Source organism: Elgaria multicarinata, chromosome 21 (genome assembly GCF_023053635.1).
Source record: "Elgaria multicarinata webbii isolate HBS135686 ecotype San Diego chromosome 21, rElgMul1.1.pri, whole genome shotgun sequence".
Lineage (NCBI taxonomy): Eukaryota > Metazoa > Chordata > Lepidosauria > Squamata > Anguidae > Elgaria > Elgaria multicarinata.
In genome coordinates this window covers 10,366,613-10,382,628 of record NC_086191.1, presented here as the reverse complement: position 1 = coordinate 10,382,628, position 16,016 = coordinate 10,366,613, and the positions used below count along the sequence as shown (strand labels likewise).

The window sequence follows — 16,016 nt, the reverse complement described above, 5'->3', positions numbered from 1 at the left end:
AACTCTTAATGACCTGAGAGTTTCCAGCTATGACATAGGATGAAATTTGGGACAGAGGAATAGTTCTAAATAGTTCTAAGAGAGCTTCGGCTATTGGGCGGTATAAAAATGTAATAAATAATAAATAAATAAAATAAAATAAATAAATAACAAATAGATTCCAATGGCATTCCTTTAGTTCTTTACTTGAGTTGAGAGAGAATAAGTGGGGTGTGTAACATTGCATGTTTGATCAATGCTGCAGTCATAAGCATGTGAATGTACTTTCAGTGCAATCCTATGCATGTTTATTCAAAACTTAAGTCCCACTGAGGTTAGTATAACTTCTCCCAAGTCAGAGTGCAGCCTTAGTCCTACTGAAATTATTGTAGCTTTGCAAACAAGACTATAAAAGTTACTGGGCCATGAAAAATGATCATGACCAGCCTGCCCACAGAAACCTACAAATGGTTTCTGGCTCATCAGCAGCCTGGGTGGGGGGAAGTCCCTAACTCTCTTCTAGTTTATAAAAGCTTTCATATCTAGTCACATATAGGTGATCTTTACTCACTAAAGATGGCCAACCAAGTAAATGGCTATTTGAAAAAAATCCGAATTAGTGGTTCATATTTTTGAATAAATATGCTTAGTATAGACATGTCACATCCATAAGTTGTCTTCATGTTGTGATGAAGAGAATTAGGTAGAATTGCCCCTAGTGAACATGTGTCCCCAGTTCCCCTTCCCACCTGTAATGGGACAGAGAGCCAAGGATTGAAAGCACACACACAACTAGGTTTCTCAACACTCAGGGGATTCAACACTTGTTGTCAGGTTTGAATTGTTCATTCAGTTCTGTGTGAATTCCTCAAAACTGAATTCTAAAAGTAGCAGTAGTAATACTGTTATTAGGGCCAACTCAAATACCACAGAGAGAAACAAGCTTTTGAATTCCCCCAGAACTCTTAATCCAGCCTAAAGAAGAGCTGTGGGGGAATGCAAAAGCTTGCTCCCTACTTTGTGACAGTTTTTGGTGGTACAAATTAAGGTGTTGCCCTTCTGCTACTTTTGGGCTTTTCTTCTAATGGACCTACATGGCTACCTGCAATTTTTGTGTGTGTTAAGTTCGTATTTGTCTTTCCAGGTGAGCCTGAGAGCTGAGGAAGCTGTACTGGTCAAGTAGATTGATTGGGGCATAGAAATATATTGATGTGGTACAGAGCTGGTACAGTGCAGTGGTTAAGAGACTGAAATATGAATCATGAAATCGCCATTTCAAATCTCACCTCTGCCATAAACTCACTAGCTGGCCTTAGGCAAGCCACTCTCTCTCAGCCCCACCCACAATAAGTAATACTGACCTACCTTCAGTGTTGTACGGATTGCAGCAAGGTGATGCATGAAGCACTTTGAACACTCAAAAGCACTTTATAAGTGTTAATTATTGTTAGTGAATGTATTCAGAACAACGTCAAGGCCAAGAGCTTGGGAGTCAAGGGGATATTCGAATTGGAGAAGAGGCAGTGACTGTCTTGGGGCTCTTGGATTTTGGTGTGCGTCTCTAAAGCCTTAGGGACTATAGCCATCCCTGTTGTGTTGGAAAGCTCAGGGCTTCCTCCTCAGGCTCACCTGGTGAGAGGCGATGCTAGAAGAGGAGACCGCTAGAGGGCATCAGGGAGACTTGTGCATCAGAGCTCAGTCTGGATGAATGAAGGAGGGCTGCCCTAGGCACTTAACAGGCAAACACTTAAATACCAAGTGCACCACTATAGAAACACTTAAAACAGCTCTGCAATTACAGCTGTAATTGTAATTACCAACCATGTTTGTAACTAAAAAAAAAAGCATCTGACAATCCAGATTGAGAGCTGCCTAAATAAAGTAAGCTTTGGGTAGAAGAGGGGAAAGTCAGTACCAGTGCAATTTTAATCAAACATACAAATGCATAAGATAAACAAAAAACGCTTAACCCTATACGGAGAAACCAGAGATTGACATACAACACAGAAGCCTTGAAGATTGGAGCCTTTATTAGATTTCTGCCTGTATTTTCCTCTTTATCAAACATACCTGTAAATCAGGAGTGGGGAACCAAATGTTTTTGGACTCCATATTCACACCAGCCCCATTCAGCATGAGTAGTGGTCAGGCGTTATATACGAAGCTGCCTTACACGATTCAGACCATTGGTCCAGCTAGCCCAATACTGTCGACACTGGCAGCAGTTCTCCAGGATTTGGGGCAGGAATTTTTCCATCCTATCTGGAGATGCCGGAGATTGAATTTGGGAGTTTCTGCAAGCCATGTGCTTAACCACAGAGCCATGGCCCCTCCCCAGTATATGAGAGTTGTAATTCAATGACATTGGAGGGGCATGTGATCTTCAGTAAATCATGAGGACAAGAACCTTGTTTTTTTCATTTTAAAGAACGTTTTGACATTATGCTCCCCTCCTCCCCCAATGCAATGAATCTAGTTCACAGGTTCATGAAGCTCCTCTCCCCCAGGCTTCCTCATTAATTGTAATGAATGGGGCTGTTCTGTTCATGCAGGGTTGTTGTTTTTAAATTTATTAGCAGATATCCTGCTTTTCTGCCTCATAATGGGGTTCTCATGATGGCTATCAAACCAGTGCCCGTCTCAAACATAAGAAAAAGACAAGCAAACCCTCGAGCTCCTTACTGGAGCCCTGGAATATACATGTTGATATTGTTATTAATAACAAATACCTTTGCCATGGAGAATCGCCTCCAAATTGTTCATTTATTTGATGCATATACTGCTTATCAATGTGAGCAGAGGAAGCTGCACATGTAGGAATGCATGGGGCTCTGGACTGAAGTAGTGGGTTCTTTGGTTGCTGTAGACTTGCAAGTAGCCACCTGTCTCAGTTGTGGTAAATAAGAATTGCCTCCAGGCAACTGGCTGGAAAGAGTGAGAAAACCTGGTTTTCATATATATTTTAAATTACTAGGATAGATAAATATGTGCAAAAAGGCTAGTAACTTCGTGGACTTCCTTACAAGACTTACATTTTATTCTTCAGTTTTAAGCGAGAATACTGAATCTTCGTTCATGTCGTTGTTTGAATACTTCTTATTCTGACTGTGTTTTTTGTGTGTGTTTTTCCCCCACAGTGAGAAGATGCCGGCTACAACTTTTTGGGACGATCTGCCTGCAGAGCACAGGCCTGTTCTGTTTTAAAAAAATAATAATAATTGCAACAGCACGTACTGTGATGGACTCTCAGAATACTGCTATGTTAGGGCTGGGTTCTGGTTCTGAAGGGTTTTCTGGGAAAAGCCCCTCTGCGGTTGCCACGGGCGCGGCTGGAGGCAGGAGAGAGGCAGAGGTAGATGGTAGCGCTAAGGAGGAGGAAGAGAAGAAGAGAAATCGTGAGGGGAGTGGTGGTGACGCGGCTGGCAAGGATGAGGGTTTGTCGGATGCCCAGCAGCAGTTTTCCGTGAAGGAAACAAACTTTTCGGAGGGAAATTTAAAACTGAAAATTGGCCTCCAAGCTAAGAGAACTAAGAAACCCCCTAAAAACCTGGAAAATTATGTCTGCCGGCCTGCCATAAAAACCACTATCAAGCAGCCCAGGAGGGTGCAGAAGGTTGGGAAGATGACCGATGAGAAGAACGACCCTGGCCCTGCAAAGCAAGTGAGTTATGCTTGTTCTGTGTGTTCGCAGTTCTCAAATCATGCCATCAGGAAGCGATGGGGGTGGGGAAAACCGTGAAGGGGAGCGGGGTGGGGGGAGAAACAATTGTAGGCACCTGAAACTGGTAAGCGCCAGTGCTATGTGGTATATAGGGCAGAATTTGGCTTCTGGAGTATTTGAATTTGTTTTTTAAAAAGTAGAAGGGAAAAGGGAACTCTTAATTCAGGGATGAGGAACATGTGGCCCTCCAGATTTTGTTGGACTGTAACTCCTGCCATCCCTCACTGTTGGCTTTGCTGCGCTGGGGCTGATGGGAGTTTCAGTTCAAGATCAGCTAGAGGGACACATATTCCCCACCCCTGGCTTTGTCAGTATTCTTCAATCTTTTAGACCCAAAACCCACCTTTAAACTGTTTCATGGGACCCAATTTTTAATTGTTATTATTATATGGGACCAGCTTTCTAGTTCTCTCTCTTCTCTTCCCTCCCCCGCTCTTTCCTTTATCCCCTCTCTTAAAAAGCAAAATAATGTTAGCTATGCCCCTGGTGCATCCATACTGGCTGTTAATGATGGGAGTTGCAATCCAGAACATCTGGAGGGCACCAAGTTGCGGAAGGGTATTCTAGACTTTGTGTCTTGAGAAGATGGGTACTGCCTGGTGAAATCTCGAAAACTAGTGGAAGGGCTGAGTAAAACTTCTAGTGTATGTGTGTAGTTTTAGTCTCCTGTAGAACTCATTTCCCCTCAACCCGGCCCTTGTCCCCAAAAACACCTCTCTTCCCACTTCTTCTCTTTCTTCCTCCCTGTATTTTCTCCCCATCCTCACCAAAGTATCCAAGTATTTTAAAACCTGGTTTTAGATGCAAGAGGGGAGACTCGCCATTGTCACTCCTCTATTTTGATTGGTCTAGAAGTTATCCATTCTCGCCTATGATGTTCATCGACTTGTTTTCTTTAAAGTAGTCCCATAATAGTAGTGTTTATATGAATGCTTTCTTATTTATGTGCGAAAGTGTTTCTCATGCATTTTCTCAATCATAGAATAGCAGAGTTGGAAGAGGCCTACAAGGCCATCGAGTCCCCCCTGCAGGAATCCACCCTAAAGCATCCCCGACAGATGCTTGTCCAGCTGCCTCTTGAAGGCCTCTAGTGTGGGAGAGCCCACAACCTCCCTAGGTAACTGATTCCATTGTCGCACTGCTCTAACAGTCAGGAAGTTTTTCCTGATGTCCAGCTGGAATCTGGCTTCCTTTAACTTGAGTCTTTACAGGAACATTTAAAAGGTAGACCAGTAATAGTATCCCCATAATACCGATGGGGGATAGAGTCTGGTAGGGCTTTGCCTAAGGTTCTCTAGTGGGTTCACGGCACTGTTGAGATTTGTACAAGGGACTTGCGGAATGCTCTTTTAACCATTATGTTAAATGCGTGTTTATAGTGGCTATGTTTGTTTGGTCATGGATAATCTGGAAAAATGTTAGATTCAAACCATTCCTGGTATGAATTAGTATTTGCAGAGTACAAAAGCAGTTCCACTGGAAAAGGACTGTTGTTGATTTGTTTGTTTTATCTATAAATTTTGTGCTGCTTTCCGAAGAGGAATTTAGTCGTTAAAGCGGCTAAGAATCTATGCGAACGCTTCTACATTAAACAAGACAGCATTACTAGCTCAAACCAGTGTTCTGTTTCTTCAGAATAATTGTAAAAACATGGGGAGATCTAAGGCTTTTTTTTTATTCTACAACCGTGCAGCCTGGTAAAATCTGCCATGTGTTCACCACCTTCTTGAAAACTTTATGAGCAATTTTTGGTTTAATCTCTTTTCATAAGTCGTGGCTCTGCCTGATGTTTTCCATGTAAGCTGGGCCATTCATTGCCAGCAGCTCCTTCTTCAAACTCTGCTGCTCTACGTAAGTATGCTAAAATTAGCAGAGTGGTATATCCTCAGTAGAACTGCTGCCTGGTCATTGTAGGGCAAAATTCTTGGTTTCTCAGCCCTCATGATTTCAAGGTCTTCTTCTCCCTTTCCCCCCCTCCGCAAAGATTGATTTAAGTTTTGACCTTTGAGAATAGTAACTTCAGAATGGGAATATTGGGGAAAGAGTAAAACTCTTGCACTTATCCTTTGTCACTCTTTCTTCTCATCTGTCAAGATTTATATTGTAAGCTCTTTGAGGCATGAATCTCTTCCTTCTGTTACTCTGGAAGGCAGGGATGGGGAAATTGTGGCCTCCAGATGTTGCTGGCCTCCAACTCCCCTCATTTCTGACCATTGGCCATGCTGGCTGAGGCTGATAAGTATTGGAGTCTAGCAACAGCAAAGTTACCCATCCCTAACTCATCATGTGCACTGATTGTGCTATATAAATAATAATGATTGAGGCTGCAGTGTTTAATCAGTTTAGGGCGCAATCCTATGCATGTTTAGATGAGGGGAAAAGCCCTACAATTCCTAGAATTCTCCAACTAGCCATGTTGGCTGGAGAATACTGTGTTGGAGGACTTTTTTCTGTCTAAATATGCATAGGATTGTGCCCTTAATCAGGTTAAAAAACATTTTTAAGTAGTTGTGGATGGTAATTGCCATCATAGAAGAGTCATTCTGTCTTCTCTCTTTCTCGTATAAATGTGTAAGAGGGTATGCCATCACCTAAAAATAATAGCATGTTTTTTCTTCTTTAGACTTATTTGTATTATTTGCATGCAAACCTGTGGAAGCTTTATCGATCAGTCAATTAAAGCTCACATGATTGATCATCAGAGATTTCTCTAATCAGGTTGACATCCCTAATGATGATGATGGTTGCCATGGGTATATATAGGGAGGAAATACAAATTATTTTATTCATTAAGGCATTCATAAAAAATGTAAAAGACAATTAGCGTAAAAGCAAAACACGAATGAAAGCAGCTGATTGAAATCTAAAAGGCCTGGAAGAATAGAAACAGATTTGGCTGATGCCTAAAGGGTAACAGAGTAGGAGTCAGGCGGGCCTTTCAAGGTGAGGGGGTTCCATAGCCAGAGTGCTGCTCTGCTTGGTCACCACCCACCTCAACTCCAACAGCAGAGGGTCCTGAAGAAGAGCATTGGCAGATGGCGATTATGTCCAGTTGGGATGGGTGCAAATTTCTTCTCAGTTTGATTTTTATAAGAATTTTCCAAAGTTCGCCAACTTCTCCGTATTTGGGGCAAAAAGAATTTGAGATTTAAACAATCGTAATGTGTGAAAAATAAAAATGGATAGATTTGTCCTTTGCTCTTAAAAGTCTGAGTTTGCCACCTAATTTTCCGGAAAGGCCCCTCATCTTGAACAGTTGTATATCATGATCCCCCCTGCACTGGGAATAGCTGTACCTCTTGAATTTGGCTGCTGCGGATGTTTGAGAATTTTGTTTCAGTCTGTTTTTGATAAGAATCTACCAAAACTTTGCCAAATTCTTCATATTTAGGAGAGAAAGAACTTGAGCTTTAAATCATTCAAACGTGGGAGAAAATAAAACTGACAAATTCACCCAGCCTTAACTTCCAGGCAGTTGTTATGAAGATAGGTATTGCTTTTGGTCCCAACCTGTCAATTAGACCCAACGGCACAAATCGATTAAACTCCATTTGCTTCCATTGGATTACAGTCGCCCCCTCCCATATTCATCAGCCTATAGCAGCCTTCCCCAACTTGGCATCCTCCATGTGTGTTGGGGTGCAACTCCCAGCATTCCCCAGCCAGCCATGTGTCCTACAGGCACTCTTATGCTGAGCTCATATTGAACCACGTGCATAGTCACCCGTGTTGAGTAGGTCCTACAGACAGAGACACCTCACAAACGTTGGGACTTCCGGCCTCAGATGACTAGCATAGGTCAGTGATTCCTGGGGATTTGCTTTGCTTCTGTGCTTTACACATTTTACAAAAGTGTGGGATGACCATGTTATTTTTAGCATGTGGTTATTTTCTGCACTGTGAACCTTGGGGACAGTGACCTTTTAAAAATTTCTTTTTTTTGTATATCGCTTGATATTTTTTAAGCACTTTGTAAATAATAATAGGACACAGTAAGGGCAAACAGAGGCACTTAACTAGCAGTGAAGCTGGGTGTATCAACATAAGTGAAACGGTTTGCTAATACCAAAATTATCTTTTGAATGCAGCCTTGACATCCTGAGCATTTCATAACCTTTATCGTTCTGTGCAATATAACTTTGTAAGCTGGATAATTATTCCCTGAATAAATTGGAATAAATATATAAATTTATGGCGCATCCACACTTAGAATACCGTGTACAGTTGTGCTCACTGCACCTAAATAAAGGATATTGTAGAATTGGAAAAAGGGTGACTAAAATGATTGAGGGGCTGGAGCAACTCCCCTATGATGAAAGGTTACAACATCTCGTGTACACAATGATGCATGTGTAAAGAAAGTGGATAGGGAGACATTTATTTCCCCCTGTCATTATACTAGAACCCAATGGGGTCATTCCATGAAGCTGATTGGTGGGATATTCAAGATGGATAAAAGGAAGTCCTTCGCATGGTCAAACTATGGAATTCACTACCATCCAATTTTGATGGCTTTAAAAGAGGATTGGACAAATTCATGGAGGATAAGGTTATCAATTGCTACTAGTCTTGATGGCTATATGCTAACTCAAGTATCGGAGTTACACCAGTTGGTGGGGAATGTGGGTGGGTGGGGTGCTGTTGCAGTCGCGTCCTAGTTGTGAGTTTCCCCGTAGGCAGCTGATTGGCCTTTCTGTGAACAAAATCCTGGACTAGATTGACCTTGGTCTGATGCAGCGCAGCTCTTCTTATGTTCTTATGGAAAGTGTGGGAAATGCAGTGAAGATGGGTGTGATAGCTGCCTGAGGCTGCACATGTTAGGTGTTATGAAAGGGCAGCAAATTGCCGTGTCGTTTAATAGTAGTATTTATCCCTGGGATAAATCCAGCCCTCTGGATTTTCTGCCTCAGGGTCTGAGGTGGAATTTGCTAATGAGTTTGGGGTTGAGCCGAAAGTTGAAACCGGAGCTTGTGTGGTACAGTAGAGTTACATAGGTGACTCTACATTTTGAGAGTGTGTCTTCTACAAGGAAAATTCTGGTGGCTCAAGAGGCATTAAGTCTGAGCATCTGAGAGGCCAGAAGAGAGGGTGCATAGAAGGGTACAATACGCAGTAAACTCTTGCCTAATTTTTTACATAATTGCATGAGGTTCTGTTGCTGTGTGGTTGTTTTCGGTCACCTTGGCCAGGTGTGTGTGAACAATGATTGAGACATAGAAATGCCAAATCGTGGGGTTTGAGTAGGTCGTTTTCATTTCTCTCCCCCCACCCACCCCAGCTTCCATCCCTTTTCTATGTTGCGTATTTAATATTGGAGCTAGCAGCAAACTGCAACAAAATACGTCATGCTGAAATCCTTTCTTTAAAACATTTAGAGTCTTTTAGAGTTGAGGGAGTGTCCAGACTCTGAGGGCTGCTTTCCCTGAAACAAACCCAGGTTTGTTTCAGAGTTTGATATCGTTTCACTTGAAGTTAAACCAGGGCTCTCGGGAACAGAAGCTATAGGAGAAAGCAAGGCAAAAGAGTAATCTGCAGGGCACTGCTCACCCAGTACCTTCCACCATGAGGGCTAGGAGCTTGTCATAAAATACATGTACAAAAGCAGAGATTGTCGGAATGTCAAAATTTGCTCCCTATATGATACTTGCGCAGTTGAAACCTCGCGTTATCTGCCCTAGCTGGGCTTTTATTCCAGTCCATTTAAGCTGCTTTTTGTCTGTGTACCGACGCATCTGCCCAAGGCCTCGCAGGTTTTTGCCTCCTTTGTCTTCGTTTGTAACATGCTCAGCCACTTGGTAGGTATTGGTTTGCTTTCCTGGGAAATCACAATCCAGGACCTGAAGCAGCCGAGCAGTTAGTTGCTCGAGGCACAGATGGGCAAACGCAGCCACTGGAATATTCCACCTATTTATAGCCGAACAGCGTTGAGACTATTCCGGTCTCGGGGATGATGTGGAGGCACGAAGGTGACAGCAACAAGCCCTGCGCTGACAGCTGTAACGTGATGCAGTTGAGACAATGAAACAAGATGGAACCTGCTTCTATTCTCTCAAAGCCCCCCCCCCCCCCCGTTTCCCTGAGAAACTGCTGATCACAGGTATCCTTCTGATCCTTGCAGCGTCCTTGGCTATGCAGGTGGATGCTGCAGAAGGCTCTTCCTTGCTGGCTCGATTACAGCCTGCTTCTGAAAATTCGCAAGGCAAACGGTGACCCAACACGAAGAGACTTCCCTCCTTCAGCTTTTATAGCTGCTGAGGAAATGAGCGTGTGTGGTGGGAATTGCATTTTCTTCAAAGCCAAAGCTCTGTCTTGGGGGCACCTGAAAAAAGATGTGTTAAGAGGTGTGTGTGTGTGTGTTCGTTCATTCCAGTTCCACATCATGCATTCAAAGACAAGGTGTGGGGAAAGCTAAAACCAACTTGGGCTTATGCATTCAGTGAATCCCAAGTGTTTTCTGCGGTAAGATGTAGGCTCAGAGACGGCCTTATTGTGAGGCAGGGCGAGGTGGTCCCCAGCAGAGCAGCAGACTCTGCCTTAAGAGCAGCAGAGAGGGAGATATTCAGACCTGACCCAAGGAACACTGGAAAGTTCTCTTCACTAATTTAATAATAAATAAAATAAATTGTGCAGGAGAATTTCCTAGTGGATTGTGCCCTACGTTCGCGTGTGTTTCATGCGGATGTCAATTTAAAAATAAAACAGTAATCCTGATCTAATAAGGATAGGGAAGCCGCATTGATTAAGTAGAACAAGGTTGTAAGCTCAGAGGGCCACAACTAATTTCCATGTTATTTCCATATGACTGCATAGAGGTTTTCCTGGCATTCGAGGGAAGGGGATGGCCCCTCCCCATAGAGAATTCTGCTGAATATCTGCATAGCTTTGGATCATCATCATATTTTGCATTTGTATAGCTCAGAGTGTTAGAAGCACTTTATTATCTCGCTAATCTTTACAACAGCCTTGTGAGATAGTTCAATTTTGTTAATCCCTGTATTGCATTTTGGAGTTGAGAGAAATTGACTTTTTGTCCTGCCCTTTCTCCAAGGAAAGGCGTGTGTGGCTGTACCCCCATTATCTTCCTCACAGCAACCTGTAAAGGTATGTTATGCTGAGAGAAGGTGACCGCTTCAAAGCCAAGTGGGTATCTGAACTTGGGTTTCCCTGAGACAAGTCCAAAAATTCTGTCCAGTACACCCAATGAGATTGTGGCAATGCATACATTTAGGCCAGAAATTAGAAGTTTTCTAACTAGTAGAACTATAGGCCTGTAAGAACTGCCTTGCTGGATCAGACCCAAAGCCTAACCAGTTCAGTGTTCTGCTTCTACCAGAGGCCAACCAGGTGCCTCTGGATGCTCTCAAGAAGGGCATGGACGCAATTGTCATTGTGTGTTCAGGAAACTGCCATTTTTGGCCTGCCTGTCAGGCCCCTTCCCTAGGAAAGGCTAGCTGGGGAGGGGAATATGCCACCTTGGGTGCTACTACTTGAAGTTGCCCTGAGTGCTCTCAACCAATAGCACCTCCTCTTCCGGAGCAGGAGAGGCAGGTGGGGGCAGGTTCCAGGTTGGTTTTGCATGGCCAAGGCTCTCTGGGCCCCTTGGCGGCACGTTTTACCCAACAACCGCCAGCTTTCCTTCCGCCTTTGAATTTGGGGAGGTGTCAGAGACGATCTGCCCACCTCTGCAGCTTCAAAGTTGGGAAGAAGGTTGGCCAACTGTCACTTCCTCCAGAAGGTGGTGGCACACTTGCCAAGGTGAGCATAATTTTTGACACCTGCCCCTGTTTGCCCCCAACATCAGGCACTCAGAGAAATTTATTTATTTATTTGTATACTTCTGTAGCGCTTAATATAATAATCCCTAAGCTGCTCACATATAAATATGTTGAGTGTTAGCTTCTGCCTGGAGGTTCCATTTAGCTATCATAACTGTTAACCGTTAATAGGTCTGTCCTTCATGATCTTCTCTGATGCTTTTCAAAAAAAGCTATCTGAGTCATTAGTTGACATAATTACAGGTACTGCAAGTAGGAAGGGCCCACAGTGCAGGGGGAGGAACAAAGTAGAGGCCAGGTTGGACAAGCCATCGAGGATCTGTGGAGGCTCGTTGTGCGGTTGCCTCATGGCAAGGGTCAGATTCTGGGATTGTGGGTGGGGAGAAGGAACTTGGATAGAGAGAGTCCGTTTGTACCAGAGAGAAGGTTGCTTGGACTGAGTAGCCATCTCTGAGGCCGGGACTTTCAGGGGCCTCTTGGGTCAGCTGACTGAATGCTTAGGCGGGCCTAGATGGCACCCTCAAAGCATAGAGTTCAGTTTGCCAGGCTTTTCATGGACACAGAACGCTGATGGCTCCAGGGCCCAGTTCCATCTGATGGCATTAAGGATGGATGTGGGTAATTTCGCAATGGCAACAGTAGCTTGGAGAGTTTCCCCTCCCTACCTGAACACAACAAGAGGAAATGAAATGTTAAATCTGCTGCCTGTGGCCCCGCTTAAGTCTCAAAGAAGAAATGAAAGCCGGGGGCTGAGAGAACACAATGGATAGCACTGCAGGGGGAAAAAAACCTGCCCAAACAAGCTATGGCGCACGTTCAGGGTAATGTTTATCCCTGGAGACCGTGCTGAGCTCTGCTGAGCGTACCGACATTATGCAGAAGTGGAAAGTCCAGGGCTTCTTCCGTTTGCCATGTAAGGGAGCCCCGGGTACCCATGGTGGCTATTTTGGGAATGAGAATGGGCCCTCAGCTTTCACTCCAATGCTGTAGGGCAGACTGTGGCTGCTTGTTCCATACGTGTGTGCAAAGGAAGCAGCGAAACCTTCCTCTCCCTGCAACTGTAAGGCTCCCAACAAGAATTTGCATACTATTGCAGCTGCCGTGGCGAAGCTAGGCTTGGTGCCAGACTCCTCTCCCTCCCTCTCTCCCTCTCTCTGTGCTACAAAATCCCTCCAGCGCCAGCAGCTTTTAAAGTAAACAACCGAGTGGGATCTAGAGGCATCTACCCTCTGTCTGTCTGTCTGTCTATCACAGCAGGGCCTGGAGTAGCAACTGAGCCTGGTTAGGGTTCAGGGCAAACATTTGGCGGGATGAGAAAGAAAGCTCAGGAGGAGATCAAAGTCTGCCATATGGAGCCTACAATTGTGCTAAAATTGGACACTAATTGAGAGACGGTGTAGCATAGTGACTACGAGCATGAGCTGTGAGCCCATGGGGCCGCGTCATCCCACCTCAGCCACAGACTGGTATGTGGCCTTAGGCAAACCGCTGTTCCCCAGCCTCAGTGCCCCATCTGTAAAACAGGAGTATTAAGAGTGCCTTAACTGGATTTTTGTAATATAGAGGCTGTGGTTGGGTTATATAAAGCACTTCAAATCCTCCCCATTGTTTGTTTGCTTATTAACTTTTAGATCCTGGTTTTCTTCCATGGTGGAACTAAGGGCAGAGTACTGGGGCCTCACAGGCAATCTCTCATCCAGGCTCCGACCAGACCAATACCAGTTTAGCTTCAGCAAGGTTGCTGGGCTCTATTTCTTCCGACCGTAGCTGTGTGGCTGCTAGGACTCTTCTCCCTTTTCAAACTTGTGAGGAACCTGCTTTTAACCCCCATCTCCAATAACCCCAAGAGAGATTAGCGTGCCCCCCCTCACTAACATCTAGCCTATGGATTTGTTTTATTGGCTTGCTTCTGGTTTCTGTAGTCTAATGGTTTGTCCTGATTATTTGTAAAATTATTTTTACTTACAGTGTTAAAACTATGTAAATGATCGTATAAATTATTTTTTAAAAAAATAAATAAGATATATGGGACCGGCATTTCATTCTTTGACATAGACGTCCATCTTTCTCCTGCTCTTACCTCTTCTCCAAAAAGTCTGGACTAGTGTTGACAATACTGGGACAGATAGACCAGCTGTTTCCTAGGTTCCTATGCTTGACTGTGCTGTTTTCCTTAATTTATTGTCTTAATATGCATTTTGTTTTATACGTTTTTAAGTTTTCTCGGAGAAAACGTTGATGAAAGGAACTTCGCTCCATTCCTTTCCCCATCCTAGAAGACTCCCTTGCAGTTGCTCACCTCAAGTCCAACCCCTTGATGCTTCTACTATAGCCCTGTTTTGCTATTTCAGCAGAGTACCTCAGCCGTTATTCATATTTGCATCCTTCCTCCCAGAAATCTCAGATCATTCTGTATTTTGTTCCCCTTTTCCAGTCTTCCTCAACCTGGGACTCATGAGATATATTGGACTGCAACTCCCATCACCCCAGCCAGGGCAGCTATCTGGTTGGCATGATGGGAGTTGTAGTCCAAAACATCTGGAGGACACCAGGTTGTGGAAAGCCGTCCTCCTTTATCCTCACTTCAGCTCTGTAAGGAAGGAAGGTTAGGTCTCTGTGGCTCCGAATCTTTGGTCACCACATGTTTTGGACTACAGTTTCCATCATCCCTGACCACTGGCCATGCTGATTTGGGATGATGTGAGTTTTAGCCCAATAACATCTGGGGCCTCAGTGTTGGGGAGCAGTGGAACTACTGAGTTAGACGAAGAGAAGGCGACTTGTTTAAGGGCTACTCAGTGAACTTTTTATGCCTGAAGGAGGACTTGAGCCAAGGTCTCCACAGTCTCAGGCCAACACCATGCCTCATTGGTTCCCTATGGTACAGCACTTACTGTGATCATATATTAACCAGAAGTTATGGTAGCTATCTGTAGATTAGGTCATGTTTATTGTGAGTACTTGAAGACCTGCACGGGCTGCTAGTCTGTTTCCAGGCTGGTTTTGACCTTCAGTGACACAAACTTCCGGGATGGGGGTATCTGAAAGGACTACCTGTTCCCATATGTACCTGCTCTAGGGAAGTGAGGCACATCACTAATACAGACAGGGCCTTTTCTGTTGTGGCCCCTAAACCCCCCGGGCTATATTCACTAGACACCTATATTATTAGTTCCTACATAATTCAACATTTGCTTGCCCAGGCTCTTGGCAGGATTTGATGCATATTATTATTTCCCTCTGTGTTTTGCGTGCTAGATCTGCTTTCGTTTCTTGTTATTTTTATCTTGTAATTGTAGTGGATTATTGGGGGTTTATATATGTTGTGAGTTGGCCTGAGAATGCTAGACTTGGGGGGAAAAGTGGGATATGAATCCAGCTTAGCATTTTACTTTCCTGGCCCACACATGCTTGGCTTTGAATTAGCAAGGAAGCTGTGTCTCTTTTCGTATTTGCTGCTCCATTGCTTCCTTCCCTGCTCATCCTCTTCAGCTGCCTACTACCTTCTGAGGCCTGCTATTGAGCCGTTGCTGCTCTTCTGAGAGCATTTGCAGCTCAACTGTAGCAATGCTTTGCCCCATGTGTTTCCTTTCCTATTATGCGTCCTTGCGTGTACTAAATTATGTCTCTAGTTAGACAGGAAGCTTCTTGGCAGAGTAGGGGCTATTCCTTTCTGTGTTCTGGAAATTCCCCAGCAAGCTTGAGGTGCTGTGAATGAAATATTAATTACTGGAATGTATGATTGAAAGAATTCCTTTGAGTCAATAGTTGTGCAATCTTAGTAATGGGATATGGGAGTGTTCTCAAATAGTAAGAGAAACTTGAAAAGGAAAAAAATACAGTCTTTACTTGCATTGAGAAAGTCCCAGGTCCCTGTTTTTTCTCAAAGTCCTGGTTAGTTGCTAGTTTTGCTGGAGGGTTTGTTTGAAGAAGGTATGATGGCAGGCTGACGCTCCAACCCTCTTTCCGGCAAAGTATCCAACCAACAGGACATAATGCTGTAGAATCATTCCCTACCCCACACTTCTTCAACTTAAACTTTGCAATTGAAGACCAGATTTGGGGCAGATGCCGACCCCCATCATGAACCCTTTGGCATTTTAGCACTTGATAACTTCAGCATCATATTAGCTGCACAGGTCTTGGTGCTTGAAACTTTTGGCTTATCTTCTAGGAATGTGAAAAATATTATTTTTCCCAGCTGTGCCTCTTTCCCCAAGTTCACTGAGAAATCACTCATCCCGCCCCCCACATACAAACTCATTTTTTAAAAAAATAAAGCTAGTAGGAGTTTGACTCATCTGTACGGAAAGCAAATTCCAGTTTCGCTCTTGGTACATTTATTTCTCCCCATTCCCCACTCTTCAGCTCTGCCCTGTTAATGCCTCTTTCTCTTACCTTTGGCCCCCTGGTTGCCAACCTTGCAATACTTCACAAATAGAAATGCTATCAAATAGCAAGTCCTATGTTCACAGTGCCAATAGATGTGGGTTGAGAAAATATCAACGATTTCAAAATTTGATGTAGTTCCTGGCACACAC

The 16,016-nt window shown here is 43.9% G+C and overlaps 1 protein-coding gene across 2 annotated transcripts in view; it reads left to right on the top strand.

The window, feature by feature from the left end:
- Positions 1–16,016, top strand: part of ASH1L (ASH1 like histone lysine methyltransferase) — a 63,185-nt gene that overhangs the window by 2,566 nt on the left and 44,603 nt on the right. For both annotated transcript variants that reach the window (XM_063146133.1, XM_063146131.1), the window contains exon 2: positions 3,117–3,640. In XM_063146133.1, coding sequence (XP_063002203.1) covers positions 3,218–3,640 — 423 coding nt within the window. In that variant the 5' untranslated portion in view covers positions 3,117–3,217. The remainder of the gene's footprint in view (positions 1–3,116; positions 3,641–16,016) is intronic.